The sequence below is a fragment of the Eupeodes corollae genome, chromosome 2 (assembly GCF_945859685.1).
Source record: "Eupeodes corollae chromosome 2, idEupCoro1.1, whole genome shotgun sequence".
NCBI lineage: Eukaryota > Metazoa > Arthropoda > Insecta > Diptera > Syrphidae > Eupeodes > Eupeodes corollae.
This window is the reverse complement of record NC_079148.1, coordinates 137,823,386-137,837,323: the sequence shown is the minus strand read 5'-3', so window position 1 is coordinate 137,837,323 and position 13,938 is coordinate 137,823,386. Positions and strand designations below refer to the sequence as shown.

The 13,938-nt window shown below is 33.0% G+C and overlaps 3 protein-coding genes across 3 annotated transcripts; 2 read left to right on the top strand and 1 right to left on the bottom strand.

Moving 5' to 3' along the window:
* The first annotated feature begins 2,245 nt into the window (after nt 1-2,245).
* On the top strand, nt 2,246-3,045 carry LOC129946713 (60S ribosomal protein L18). The gene is made up of 2 exons (XM_056056996.1): nt 2,246-2,406; nt 2,468-3,045. Exon 2 carries the CDS (start codon nt 2,534-2,536, stop codon nt 2,942-2,944), a length of 411 nt encoding a protein of 136 aa, XP_055912971.1. The 5' UTR covers nt 2,246-2,406; nt 2,468-2,533; the 3' UTR covers nt 2,945-3,045.
* Nucleotides 3,011-4,962, bottom strand: LOC129946711 (folliculin). Its single transcript, XM_056056995.1, has 6 exons — nt 4,436-4,962; nt 4,284-4,379; nt 3,796-4,215; nt 3,480-3,732; nt 3,310-3,412; nt 3,011-3,248 (listed from the first exon to the last, which is right to left on the bottom strand). The coding sequence occupies exons 1-6, from the start codon at nt 4,808-4,810 to the stop codon at nt 3,122-3,124; spliced, it is 1,374 nt and encodes a 457-aa protein (XP_055912970.1). The 5' UTR covers nt 4,811-4,962; the 3' UTR covers nt 3,011-3,121.
* A 1,938-nt stretch (nt 4,963-6,900) lies between these two features.
* Nucleotides 6,901-9,426, top strand: LOC129945258 (regulator of MON1-CCZ1 complex). Its single transcript, XM_056054917.1, has 7 exons — nt 6,901-7,143; nt 7,207-7,681; nt 7,750-8,139; nt 8,204-8,462; nt 8,532-8,931; nt 8,989-9,193; nt 9,251-9,426. The coding sequence occupies exons 1-7, from the start codon at nt 6,901-6,903 to the stop codon at nt 9,325-9,327; spliced, it is 2,049 nt and encodes a 682-aa protein (XP_055910892.1). The 3' UTR covers nt 9,328-9,426.
* The last annotated feature ends 4,512 nt before the right edge of the window (nt 9,427-13,938 follow it).

Here is a 13,938-nt window from a genome sequence, read left to right as displayed (position 1 = left end):
ACTGTACACCTGTATTTTTTAATTGCAATAACTGAAATGGATTTCCAGCTACATTTTGAAAAGAACACAATGTGTGAAATTGGGAAATTCTTCTCTAATATCATACAAGCTTTATCAGGAGTTCCTCAAGGTAGCCATCTGGGACCACTTCTTTTCGATATAGTTGTTAATAATATCCCCTATCTTCTTAAAAATGCATCTTGTTTGATGTAAGCTGATGACATACAAATTTTTCTTTGTATCAAAAATAGAATTGATCAGCAAAATCTTCAAAATGTTTTATCTGATTGGTGTGATAGGAATATCCTTCCATTAAATAATACAAAATGTAATGTGCTTACGGCACATCGTATTTTAGTTCCAATGATCCACAACTACCATATGTTCAACCAGATTCTTGATAGCAAATCTGAGATTCGTGATGTTGGAGTCATTTTTGATACGAAGTTGTCTTTTTAGTTACATATAGATTACATATGTAATTGCAAGGGCTAATTCAATGCTTAGTTTCGTCAAGCGAAACTGCAACGAGTTTTCTAAGCCTTATGCTCTGAAATCAGGGTACATGTCATTAGTTCGTCCGACCCTTGAGTATTGTTCAATTGTTTTGTGTCCTTCTACTTCCATTGGGATAACTCGTATTGAAAGAGTTCAAAGGCTTTCACAAGATATGTTGTTAGGCACCTGAAAGAAGAATTGACACTCCATCATATCCGTCAAGATGTGCTTTGATTGGACTTGATTCTTTACAAAAAAGGAGTTTTGTTAAATATGTTAATTGTTTGTCCATGATGTATTTTCATACCGTATCAAATGCCCACAAATCATTTATAATTTTGAAATCTATATTCTGGAAAGAAGATTGCATCTTCGTCATTTCTTTAACAATTCTAAACATAGATGTAATTATGGTTGCAACGAATCATTTTCTAGATGCATAAAATATTCCAACACTATATGTAATGAACTTGATCTTTCTACAAACAGATGTGAATTTAAAATTCAATTGCAAAACATATTATAAATTAGCTTTAAGTATTTAATTATATTCTTCTATCAAAATTGTTAGTAATCTGTAAGATTTATATCCGTAGATAAATAAATAAAAAAGTGGAAGAATTAAAAAATCAAACAAAAAATACAAAAGTGAAAATTCAAACTATTCCCTACATAATTCAAGAATGTAGCTTTCTTTGAAAGCAATTTTTTATGTCGTGCGCTCAAAATTCAAAAATATAAATCGCCCTCTATTGCACATTGCACTCCACTCATTAATAGTTACACGGATTTTTTTTGAAAACTACGAACAATATATAGTGGTATTTCATACAAGGTTTGAATTCGTTTTATAAATATATTTATGAATAACATCAAAATATATTTGAACTAAAAGTACAATTAGTACCACGTTTACAGAGATTTAATAACAAATATATTTACTAAGGTTTAGCTTTTAGTCATCACTAATAACCTATGCACCTTCTTTACCATTCGAAACACAAAATAATCATCTATCCATCACAATAAAAACGATTTCTTAGGTTTCTTAAATTAACTCACATAGAAACCAAGATTTCAAGTTGTTATTCATTATATGTTAAAAAAGGACACATATATGTTTTTTTAAGTAGAACGGAACGTTTCCTACATTTAATTTACTTTTTTAAGAAAGTGAAAAGATTTGTTCTCTTATTTTCATTTATTTCGTTTTTCTTTTGACAAGATCCAAGAAAGTGACAGATTTCCCTATCGAAATAAGTTACTCAAATAACTGTTCCATACTATATAACTGTGTCATACTTTATTTTTGCAGTTTTTAAAAACAAGTATCAAGTGTATTTAAGCCTTACAAATGATTCTTTTATCATCAATTTACAGACTTGACATATATATAATACAAAAGGTGATGAAAAATACCTCAGTCTAAAAGAAAACATTACAATTTTGCAACGTAATTAAAAGAAAAATTCAACATCAAAATGAAATCCACGTGTGAGAGGGGGATTACATGTACATACCAAGATTTCATGCAATCACACCCCATATTTGTAGTAGATTGTACCAAAATCCCATAACAAAACAAACTACAACCAACTTCATACGTTTTATTTGTCATCTGTCAAAATGTGACACTTCCATACCAAGTTTTCATCTCTTTCTTTTTCCGGTCGCCAAAATGGTAAGACTCGCTCGAAATTTTTTAACAAAAATAAATTCAGTGACATCCAAATAAATACAAATGTTTAATGAAATATAAAGTGCAATTATTGTTTAAAGTGATCTAACTAACGTATTTTTCAATTAATTTCTTTTCTTAAGGGTATTGATATTTGCCATAAATACGATCGCAAAGTTCGCCGAACTGAGCCCAAATCCCAGGATGTTTACCTGAGGCTTCTTGTTAAGGTACAACTCGGAATAAATTATCTAAATTGAAATTACTAATAGTTTTTTATGCTCTTTCCAGTTGTACCGCTTCTTGCAGCGTCGTACCAACAAGAAATTCAACAGAATTGTTCTAAAACGTTTGTTTATGAGCAAAATCAATCGGCCACCAATGTCTCTGCAGCGTGTCAGCCGTTTGTTCAAGAAGGCCAACCAACCCGACTCGACTGTTGTCATTGTCGGTTCCGTCACCAACGACTTGCGTCTTTTGACTGTTCCCAAGATGACTGTCTGTGCTTTGCACATCACCGAGAAGGCCCGCGAGCGTATCTTGAAGGCTGGTGGTGAAGTTTTGACTTTCGATCAATTGGCCCTCAAGGCACCAACAGGCAAGAAGACTTTGTTGTTGCAAGGAAAGCGTACAGCACGTACTGCCAACAAGCACTTCGGCAAGGCACCTGGTGTACCACACTCACACACTCGCCCATACGTACGATCAAAGGGACGTAAGTTCGAACGTGCTCGTGGTCGCAGAAGTAGCTGTGGTTACAAGAAGTAAAAAGCTTTTAAGCCAATTTTTGTTTTATACTAGAAGACACTTAACATGAGAAATAAAAATGAAAAGTGAACCAACATTTTGGTTTAGAAATTAAATACAAATATTTATTTTTTATTTCCTATGCTGAGATTTTGAATACATTGAATTGGTTGGGGACTTCATTCGTCATTGCTTTGTTTAGTTTCCTTGCAAATGGGGACTCCAGTAGTTGATAAGTTGCTGATCCTGTGACTGCACTCCGAGGACCTTCTTCAGCTTTGCCAAACCACTTGAAGATTTTGCTTGATTGAGACATATAACTTTGCTGCCAAAGAAGAAAAGGAAACATTAGTAGAGTTTTTAGATGAAAAATGAGCTTTACTTACTTTTTCCATTCTTCAACGAGAACTCTTGTTTGTTTGTTCAACACCAAATCTGTGAATCGCTCTTCATCTACAGCCTTCACCAATTTAATTAATAAATCTGGCCCTGAATTTATACAACCAAAAAGTTTAAAACACAATTTACAAGAATAAACTCGTGCTACAATACTTACATTTGTTTGGCATCTCTCCTGGCCATTTAACGGATACTCTATCATTTTCGTTATCTAGAAAATCAATGCGAAAGGTCGCACTACTTGCAATAGGAACCGCCACATCGGGCTTAACCGAAACGATTTTACATTCGGAATTCGTAAGAAATTGTTGAGCATCGATTTGTATAACATTATGCATTTGCTCGGGCAGAAGTTTTTTAAGGCACGACATAAAGTTGAAGGCTTTAGATGGTGACCCTCGTACAATGATCTATGAAGAAAAACGCAACCAAGTTATAGTTTTAATGTTCGATTGAAATTTGTGTGGTATTACCTTTATTCCTGTTAAGGCACAGAAGCATGCTGCTGGGAATTCATTGCGCAGCAATTGTTTGACGTACCTTAGTGACATTGATTCTTCTTGGTCCTCTTCTGTGGGTTGATCATCATCGGTTTTATATGGCAGTGTTATAAATTGTTTCGATGGACGGATAACTGACGGAGCTGGTGGAAGCCATGGCAGATTTCCAAATGTTACATGTTCTGTAAGGAATCTCGAACCGGCCAACAGGATCCACGAGAAATGGGAGTGGAGGATGGCGTAGATGTTCTTTTCTCCGGTGAGTTCGACTAAGGATCGTGGAGTTTGTACCATCATTTGACTGCTAGACAGTCGCCGCTGGCGCGGAGATCCCTTTGCGGCTTCTTCGCATTTGATTTTTTGTGCGGATATTTGGATTTCTGTTGAGATTTTCTAAGAGAACTTACATTAATCATGTACATTTAGCAAGGTTCTGTCTAAATTTGACGAGGATAACATACCTGAAGGTGTTCAGCTAGAAATGGTTTAATATTGAGCAGAAAATACTTATCTTTCATGAGAATTATAATCGAAAAAAGCTGATAGAAACCTCGAGCCTTTGAAGAGTTGATATAAATATTTGTTTATGCGTAAGTTATGTATTCATTTGTACCTGCAAATCTCCAACATGAAACGTATGACTTAGTACATGACCTCGTGACGAGTCGCCAAAGAAAACAAATCCACCGTCTTTGTGGAAATTTATTTCACAGCTCAGACTACGAACCGATGCTTGTTTGATGAGATTTGCCACTTCGGGGAGTATGGGAATTTGTGTACTAAGAAACGTCGCACCACTCTCATTATCTCGGCTATAGATTGCATTTGTTTTACCCAAAGAATTGCAGGCCAAACACATTTTATTTGGAATTTGTTGATTGTCTAGATTAAGGTCTTCGAGTTTGGTGTCACGTAAAGTTTGAGTGCAGAAAATTGCACAAGGACCGTGTGCCTCGCAAAAATGGCATAAAGCAATCGCTGCATTCATGATAGACTAAATATGAATACAAATTTTAGCAACAAAGTGTGAATATATCAACAGAAATAATCATAACAAAAATTGAATGTTTTCTTTTTTGTATTTTGTTTTTATCAAAAATGAATTTTTTATAATTTGCATAAAAAAAATATGATTTATGAATGAAACAAAATGTCAATTTGAAATTTTCTTAACTTCCAAACACAGGAATTGTTGATAATATATTTTCTTTTTAAGGGGTTCTGTTCACTATGGCTTTATTCAAACATGTTCTTTTTAGTATTCAGAAGTTAGATAAGTATTATAATTTATTTTTAAGTTTTTTCATATTGAAGTTAAGCGATATTTAGTGGCCGTAACGACTAATATTAAGGATCCTTAAACATTCTTATTTTTTTGCTTTTTGATTAATTTATAATCCATAATTATTCTTACCCATATATCCTCAACATCACTTTAAACCTATTTTATTTAAGTGTTGTTAAAAACATAATCTTTTGAGAACTAATTAGCTGCACGAAGAAGTGACCATCACAATGATGGTCATATGTCACCTTTTGGTGCTTCATTAATAGTAAAAATGATATCAGCCAAAAGGCCACGGACAATTTCAAAAATTCCCCCAATTAAAGTCTTTAATTAATTGTGGAGCATAAGAATAAAACTTATCTTTCTCTTGGACACACAGAAAACCGCGGTGGCATATTATGGTAATATTTTTCAGAAATATCTGAATTAGGGATCTTTTCTTCCAACCCTGTGACTGCAAAAACTTCATAATTTTTGTCATTGCCGTACTAAATGTGGGCTGCTATAGTCAACATTGCATTGACGTATAGGTTGAGCAGAAAAATGGATTTTGATTTTTGTGTTTTGTTTTATAGCCTTTTCACACCAAATCGAAAACTGGGTTTTCGGCTAAATGTTTTCGAAAACCCGAAAATCATTCACACCGAACATTTGTATTGATGAAAAAATTTGTGAGTAAAATTTTGTGTAGGTCCTTATGTCTGGAGCAGAAAAGATCAATACCTAGTTCCAGATTCGTACCAAAATCACACTCATCCAAAGCGATCACTGAAGCCGTTATGATGGGCTGCAATTTCTCCGTGACTATCTCTTTGGCTTCTTCCTTTGAGGACTCGCCTGGTTTGTACAATGCATTGAGGATCTTCTTGATGTTGGCAGCCTGTTCATCAAGTTGCGATAGCCCTTGATTTTATTCACTGGAACAACAATGTGGGATTGTGGAATGTTTAAGCCTCCACCAGAAATTTTCTTTCATACTTATTCTCTTACTTATTATACTTATTTGTTTTGACAGCAACCATCAACTGTTTTGGTTACATTAATTTGATCGCTGAATGTTTTGAAAGTTTGTTTGCTTAGTTCAACTTTGCATTGCAACTAGTTTTTGAGAGGTTTTATATAAAATTTGTGGTTTACCGAAAATTTATGACAAAACTTGAGTTTTCGATGTAGTTGTTTTGGGTCTTGTACTAGGTTTGAAAAGCCTTTTAGATGTTTCTAGTTTCATTGAAAGAAAATGATAATTGAAGCTAATAAACAAAAGAAAGCGTTAAAAAGTAAATTATGTTTTTGAACCATATTATAGAGAGGTTGAATTACTTTTAAGGCCGATTTTCTATGAGAATATAAATCTACTTGCAGTTAATATCTAGATGCCAACTGTTACTGCAAAGTGTTCATCGTTTTTGTAGTGAATTTGGACAATTTTAATGTTTTTGAAGCGTTTCCGTTCTTTTTTAGTAATAACGTAGTTTTTATTTGCCAACCGTCAAAAGATGACATCTTCAAAAGATACAGCTGTCCAAATAGTGAACTATTCAAAATGCAATCTCTTATTGGAAAACCCTTTATACATTGGAACATTTTTCCATACATTCAATTAAATTTCTATATTATGAGAACTTTTTACGGTGGTGTTCATTAGATCTCTTAAAAACACCACTAAATTATAAAAATATCTTGAAATGACTCTTACCTAAAGATTTTTTACTGGCGATGATTTAATAGCCCCTGCTCGTTAAAATTCATAGACGGGCTTGAATTATTTAACTTCCCAAATACCAAACTGAATGTGTTCAAATCCCATATGTTCAATTGTCTTGTCAAATAATTATAAAAGTTCATTCTTATTATCCGATATAGTTTGTTATTTGTTTTTATTGTTATTAGAAAAAATTATAACATCAAGTAAAGAAGTCTTATCAATAAACATGGAAAACTCCCTTCATTATATAGAACTTTCTAAGAATCCCATAAGATTCGATTCAGTTAGTCAACTAACAAATGTATTCTTCGATGAATCCAACAAACAGGTAATGTGAATAATTCAATTTTTATAATCTCCATCATAAGCTAAATAATTTGCTTCTCAAAAGATTTTCGCCATACGCTCAAATGGCACCACAGGAGTCGTCGTCAAAGGCCCAACTGAATCATCTGTGATTTCATTTTGTATGAACGATCGGGGACCAATTAGTTCGATAAAATTCTCCCCTGACAACCAAGTGCTAGCCATTCAACGACGTGATAATTCTGTAGAGTTTATATGTTTCCAAGGCGATCAGCCTCTTCTCGACAAGATCATAGTTCATCAAGTTAAAAATCCAATCTATGGATTCGTTTGGGTGCATACTCGGGAGTGTGCTCTCATTTCAATCACAGGGGTAGAAATCTACACCGTTGTGGCTGAAAAGAGGCAGGTAAAACTTGTTAAGGCTTTAGCAATGGCAGTGAAATGGTTTGCCTGGTGCTCCGAAGGCAACATAGCTTTGTTTTGCTCACCCGATAATAACAACCTGACTCCGATCATTATCAAACAAAAGACTATAACGAAACTTTCTAAACTAGAGTGTAAGAGAATTTTGTACATTCTTTTAGTTTCGAACATTTTTATAAGATTCTCTTGACTTTTTTGTTAGTGGGTAATCCCAATCGAGAAGTTCCCGAAAGTAAAGTAACTCTCAGTCAGGTTTATGGGACTCTTGCTGTGCTAATTCTTCAAACAAACCCAAATGGCATGATGGAGGTCGAGGTGTACCTTCTGAATGGTCCCGGATTAGCTCCTAGGAAGTGTCATATCCTTCGTTTGGGACATAGTGGACGTTTTGCCATCAATACTGTGGACAATTTGATTGTTGTTCATCATCAGGCTTCTTCGACATCATTGTTGTTTGATATTGCTTTGAGTGGAGAGACTTTCGATGGAATCACTTATCATGCTCCAATAACAGCTGGACGTTCAATAAGACCTTTTGCATTGAAAATACCAAGCATTTCACTTGATGAACGGACAATGCAGTGTTCATTGTGTAAGTATCTTATTCATACGAAATTTTGAACATTATTTCAAAGGTTTTTGACACCCATTATTAGATTCTACTAACTGGGTGCTTTTTCAACCTAATATTGTGATTGATGCTAAGCTCGGATGTATGTGGTATTTATATTTAAAAATGGAACCACTTTGCTCGCTCATAACGGACCGAGTAAGATTGGTGGAGTTCTTACTGCAGCGAACATGTGGAAAGCCAATTTTGCTTAAGGTCCTCAAACAGTTGGTTGACGAGCAATTCAATGGAACACTTTTACCAATTTTGGAGAGTATTTTTGACAAAATAAATGAAGTATATGAGTAAGTACTTAATTTTTTGATTTTATGAAAATGTAGGTACAAAAATTCCGATCTTAACATGCTTTTTAGATCTTGGGTGCAACTACAACTCCAGACACAAACAGCTCAACCCTCGACTGTTAAGACCCTTCCCAAGTTGCCAGCACCTCCACGGGTTCTCATCGATCAAAGTGACATGCACAATTCTGTCTTCACACTCATTGCCGAACGATCCTATACGGAAACGGTTCTAATACTATATTTGCAATCCTTGAGCAAACACAACATTGCCGCTCAAGAAGATCTAAGCAAAATGATTATCACTGAATTGATAAGAAATCGTAATTTCGATACTCTTCGGAGATTGGTTGAATTCTCGCTCATAATGGAATCCAAACCAATTGCATGTTTTTTACTTTCATACTCCAATATAAATCCTGCAATATCACAAATTGCTCTTGATATGCTGAGTAAAATAAAAGCAACTGAGGTTTGTAAATAGATTTTATTTTTTATTTAAAACCAATAAGTTTTTTGTAATTTTTAGATTATTATCGAAGTACTACTCGGACAAGGAAAAGTTGTTGATGCACTTAGATTGGCAATCAATTTAGCTGATGGTGAAACTATTTCCGCTCGAAAATATCTCGAAGCTGCTCAGAAATCCAATGATGATTTAGTTTTCCATACTGTTTTTACGTATTTTAAATCGAGAAATATGCGTCAACGTGGATCGCCTGAATTCTTGAAAAGTTGTTTTTCTTAGATTGTTTGTAGATTTTCATATACTAATCACAATCTAAATTTAGGTGAACAGTGTTATGAATTTATGACGTACTACAACAACTTATACAACCCAGGACACAGTTCTTCTGAAGTAAGATAAAGTTTCTGCAATATTTTATAGTTTTAAAAAATGTTCTTTGTATATTATTTATGTATTATGTTAATCGTTTAATAAATTGACTATATTTTATGATCTCTACTGTTGGAAGGTGTAATTAATTTAAACTTTTTAGGCAACACAATATTAAGAAGTTTTTTTTAACGCTTAAGTAACTGATGAGGGTAATTATATTCAGATTTGTTTTCTCTTCTGAATTTCAGAAAATAGTTAGCTTATAGCAGGCGTCACGCTAGGATCAGAGGCTAATGCATTGTTTAGTCTGCGGTGTATCACAGTTTCTTCGATTGTTGCTTTTTTAATTGAGAAGTTCTTTAGTAGTCAATTAAAATGAGGCGAAAAAAAGGAGTCAACTTTGGAATTATATATAGTAACCTGTTTTGTTTATACATTTCTTTTGATGTCCTGAACTTTGCGTAAATATTCTCTTATCTCCATTGTAGGCCATGGATTGTCAAAGTTAGCGAAAACCACTTTTTGATTATCTTCGTTTCTATACAATTTGTTTGAATTTTTGTCTTAAAGAAAAAGTGCAGCACTCAAAAATTCCTTTAAATTTATTTACAAATTTCCAACTTAATCCTCCCTATTACAAAGTCCCTCGTATATATATAGTTTACATCAGAAGCTCCGAACGAAATCTAAAAAGCTTTGCCACACAGAAATGCTTATTTGGGAGTTTCAAATGTGAAAATTTGTTCTTTGTTCATCTTTTGACTTGGTTTTAGTTTTGTTGGTCGTTAAAGTTGGATATCGTTGCCTTAGCAATAAGAAAAGAAAAGAGGCTGGGATGCGACCTACACTGATAACTTCCCATCCCATCTGTCGATTTGTCTTGCTTAAAACTTTGTAGGTTTTTGAGTTGAAAAAGTTGTCAGTTGAATTATTCTTAAACATTTTTAAAAAAAATTACCAACAATATTTTTCATTTAAAGTAATATGTAGTTTAGTTTGAAAATCTTGATTTGTTAAATAAATTTTTAGCCGAAAACAAACTACTGAATATCGAAAACAATGTTTTCTGTGAATTAAAAAAAGTTTGAAGACAATATTTTTAATTTTTTAAAAGCTTTTTTATTCGAAAGTAAATTTTAGTATTGTTTTTTTTTTGTAAAAAATCTGTCAACAGATTTTTCTCAAAATTTGTTTGAATATTTTTTAAAAGATAAAAGTAGTTTAAAGTCAATACCTCAAAGTTTTGAAAAGGTATTTTGGCCAAAAATTAATTTTTAAAAACTTTTATTAATTTTTTGTAAAAAAAACTGTCAATTCGATTTTTTTCAAAATTTGACTGAATGTTGAAAACGATATTTTTTAAAAGATAAAAGTAGTTGGAAGCCATAATCTTAAATTTTGAAAAGATATTTGAGTCGAAATTCAATTGTTACCAACTTTTATTATTTTATTTTTAGGTTTTTATTTTTTGTAAGAAAACTGTCAATTTTATTTTTTTCAAAATGTTTCCAAATGTTGAAAACAATATTTTTTATAAGTAAAAACTAATTGGAAGCCATAATCTTAATTATTTGAAAATGTATTCGAGTCGAAATTCAATTTTTACCAACTTTTATTAATTTTTTTGTTTAGGTTTTTATTTTTTGTAAAAAACTGTCAATGCGATTTTTCTCAAAATGTTTCCGAATGTTGAAAACAATATTTCTTATAAGACAACATAAGTTTGAAGGCATAATCTAAAGTTTTTGAAAATATATTTGAGTCGAAATTCAATTTCTACCAACTTTGAGTAATGTTTTTTTAGATTTTTATTTTTTATAAAAAAAATGTCAATTCAATTTTTCTCAAAATTTTACCAGATGCTAAAAACGTTATTTTTCATTGCACATAAATATTTTGGAGATAAAATCATTTTTTATTCATACAATTTTCGAGGTGACAAATTTTTTCTTTTAAGTTTTTTTGATTTATAAAAAAAACGTTTATTGGAGTTTTTGTCAAAAATATGTTGGTTTGGTATTACGTTACAATATATAATATAAAATTAAATTCAAGTCTCTAGAGTCATTGGTTCCTGAGATATTTAAGGTTAACCAAAATGTTCACCTTTTTTTAACTGCTATAATAAAAAAAACCACCCACGCAATTTTCTGCATCTTTCATCCTTATTATCTGTATAACAAAATTTATTTGAAGTCGATATCTCTTCTGGTTCTTGAGCTATGGACGACGAAAAAACGTCGCAAACTTACGTGCAGACGCATGCACAGACATCGTTCTAAAAATCTTTTGTTTCGACTCTAGGGACCTTGACACTTCGATAAATGTCAACATTTTCAATTTGAAAAATCGGACCCATTACAATAACTTTCTATGGGAAGTTAAAAATACACGAAGACGTAAGATTTTAAGATATGCAATAATTGAGATATGATTCTTGTTGCATCTTTATTTGATCTTAAACGTGTTTCAGGAATTATATAATTGACACGATGAGGTAAGAGGACTTCCCAAAAAATATGGAACCTTTCCCACATCTGATAAAATCAAAGCATCTGCGAATTGGTCCCCTTCAAAATGTTCACTGGAAGAACTTGCGACTCTTATTAATACTGTTTTTTTTTATTCCTCTGGTCGAATTTCCATGACCAATCAGACTTATTCCACCTTCTTTGAGGTTGTTATAGGAATGCAGTTCATACCTACTCCGGCTTTTTAATTCTCAACCATTTGCCTCTTAATGTATGCCTTCCAATCTAATATATAAAATTCTCCTGTCACAGTGTTAGTTGCCATATTCCTCCGAAACGGCTTAACCAATTTCAATGAAATTTTTTTTATACATTCGGTAGGTTTGAGAATAGGTTTTTATCTATTTTTTATATTTCTAAGTGGAATGGTTTAATTGCATCAACTTCAGTGATGCTATGTTCAATGAAGGATTGATTGCTATTGAGGATCTTTGCATTCTCATTCCCAACAAATCGAAATGCATCTGATTTAATAGACATTGAATGGAATCATGAACTACAATACCATATTGTAGATGTGGCAGCGATTGTTGCTCGCAATGTCCCACCGATGAATGAAGAACAAAAAACCATTTATGACCACATCATGGCTACAGTTTTCGGCTCACAAACGCTTGAGTCATTAAACAGGACATTGAAAGGTATACAAAAAAAAACTACAGTCTATTTGTCGGCACTCTGTTACTCCTTTCAGGTGATTCCAGACAAACATTTCCTGTTATCCACTGTACCGTAATGTTGAAAAAGTACAACTGAAAGTAAATATGCGTGTTCAATTGCTTCAAGATTCATCCGCTGAAACATTCTTAAAACAATTATAAGATATAGGCGTCGGAAAAGTTACTGCAGATGAAACTGGACGCATAAAATTACCCCTCGATTTCCGCAGGATTATTCACAAGATGCGCTCTTTCATGAGTGGCTGTCAGAAAGATCAATTTTAGCAGCAAAAATTTTTGGATATCAACGAATTAAATCTCAAGATACAACATTTGTTACCAGGAGACTTGGTGTTATACAAATCTATACAGTTATGATGCTACCGAAGCTGTAAACTATCTAACTAAGTTTTTGAACTCTGATTTACCAGGTATGCCACTGCATAATTTGAATCAACTGAAGGTTAGATCACCGGTTATTTTGTTTAGTAATATGAAATAACCACGGTTGTGCAACGGCACGCGATTAGTAATTAAAAGTTAATGAGAAATGTTATCGAAGCCATAATTCTAAATGACGAATTCCGAGGTGAAAATATATTATTGCTGTGAATCAATATTATACCCACAGATGTGCCAATTCAATTTCCAATTAGATTGGCATTTCCAATGTATATCAATAAGTCTCAAGTCCAAACGATGTCTGCCTGTTTGGTGATTTGTTATTTCAATATTTTTCATCATTTACAGTTCCCTTTACCTCTTCCACTTATATACCACATCCTTACACACTCACAATAAGTTATTTATTTCTAGCAAAATATTCTCCAAAAATTATTTATGTATATTGCAAAACAAGGTTTGTGGGGTCAGCTAGTCTATCTATATATTATATTCCCAGGACCAGGAGTGGCAAGGGTACGGCCCGCCTGTAATAACATCTACCGGATAAGTGATAGGGTGAGTCTTGGTACATGAGAAAGGAAACAAGGCCGACATAAAGTTAGTTTTTGTAAAGGGGTAAGATCTGGTGGAGGAGCAAGATCTCCCCTATTCCGACGAGCTTTGCCGCTACCGGCCACTCCAGCCCTTACTTCCTTTTCCTATCCTACTCCTAGATTGACATACAGTTTCCGCTAAGTCAGTCTATCACGAATCCTTTACTATTATAATCCTATTTTCCTATCCATAACTACGAGAATTCTCTCTCTTAACCTCTTTTTTGTATCTTATTACAAATAATATTACATTACGAGTAAACTATTTAATTTACTTTTCAACGGCTAGAGCTATTTAACTTTGTTTGTACTCCTCTTGAAAAGGAATTCACTGCCTTTTTAGAGATGTTTATAAATCCTTGGACAGTTTTATGGTTTTCTTGAGGCATTTTAAACAGTTTGGACCTAAGCTTTATTTGTAGTTACTTTATTATACATAAAAACCAATGA

Bases quoted from the DNA above. Each gene is read 5' to 3' on its own strand.
- LOC129946713 (XM_056056996.1), top strand. From the start codon at position 2,534: ATGAGCAAAATCAATCGGCCACCAATGTCTCTGCAGCGTGTCAGCCGT.
- LOC129946711 (XM_056056995.1), bottom strand. From the start codon at position 4,810: ATGAATGCAGCGATTGCTTTATGCCATTTTTGCGAGGCACACGGTCCT. The intron at 4,216-4,283 runs GTATGTTATCCT...AAGTTCTCTTAG, and splicing joins TTCTAGCTGAACACCTTCAG to AAAATCTCAACAGAAATCCA. The intron at 3,249-3,309 runs GTAAGTAAAGCT...CTTCTTTGGCAG, and splicing joins CTCGTTGAAGAATGGAAAAA to CAAAGTTATATGTCTCAATC.
- LOC129945258 (XM_056054917.1), top strand. From the start codon at position 6,901: ATGTGTTCAAATCCCATATGTTCAATTGTCTTGTCAAATAATTATAAA. The intron at 8,463-8,531 runs GTAAGTACTTAA...CATGCTTTTTAG, and splicing joins AAAATAAATGAAGTATATGA to ATCTTGGGTGCAACTACAAC. The intron at 8,932-8,988 runs GTTTGTAAATAG...TGTAATTTTTAG, and splicing joins GTAAAATAAAAGCAACTGAG to ATTATTATCGAAGTACTACT.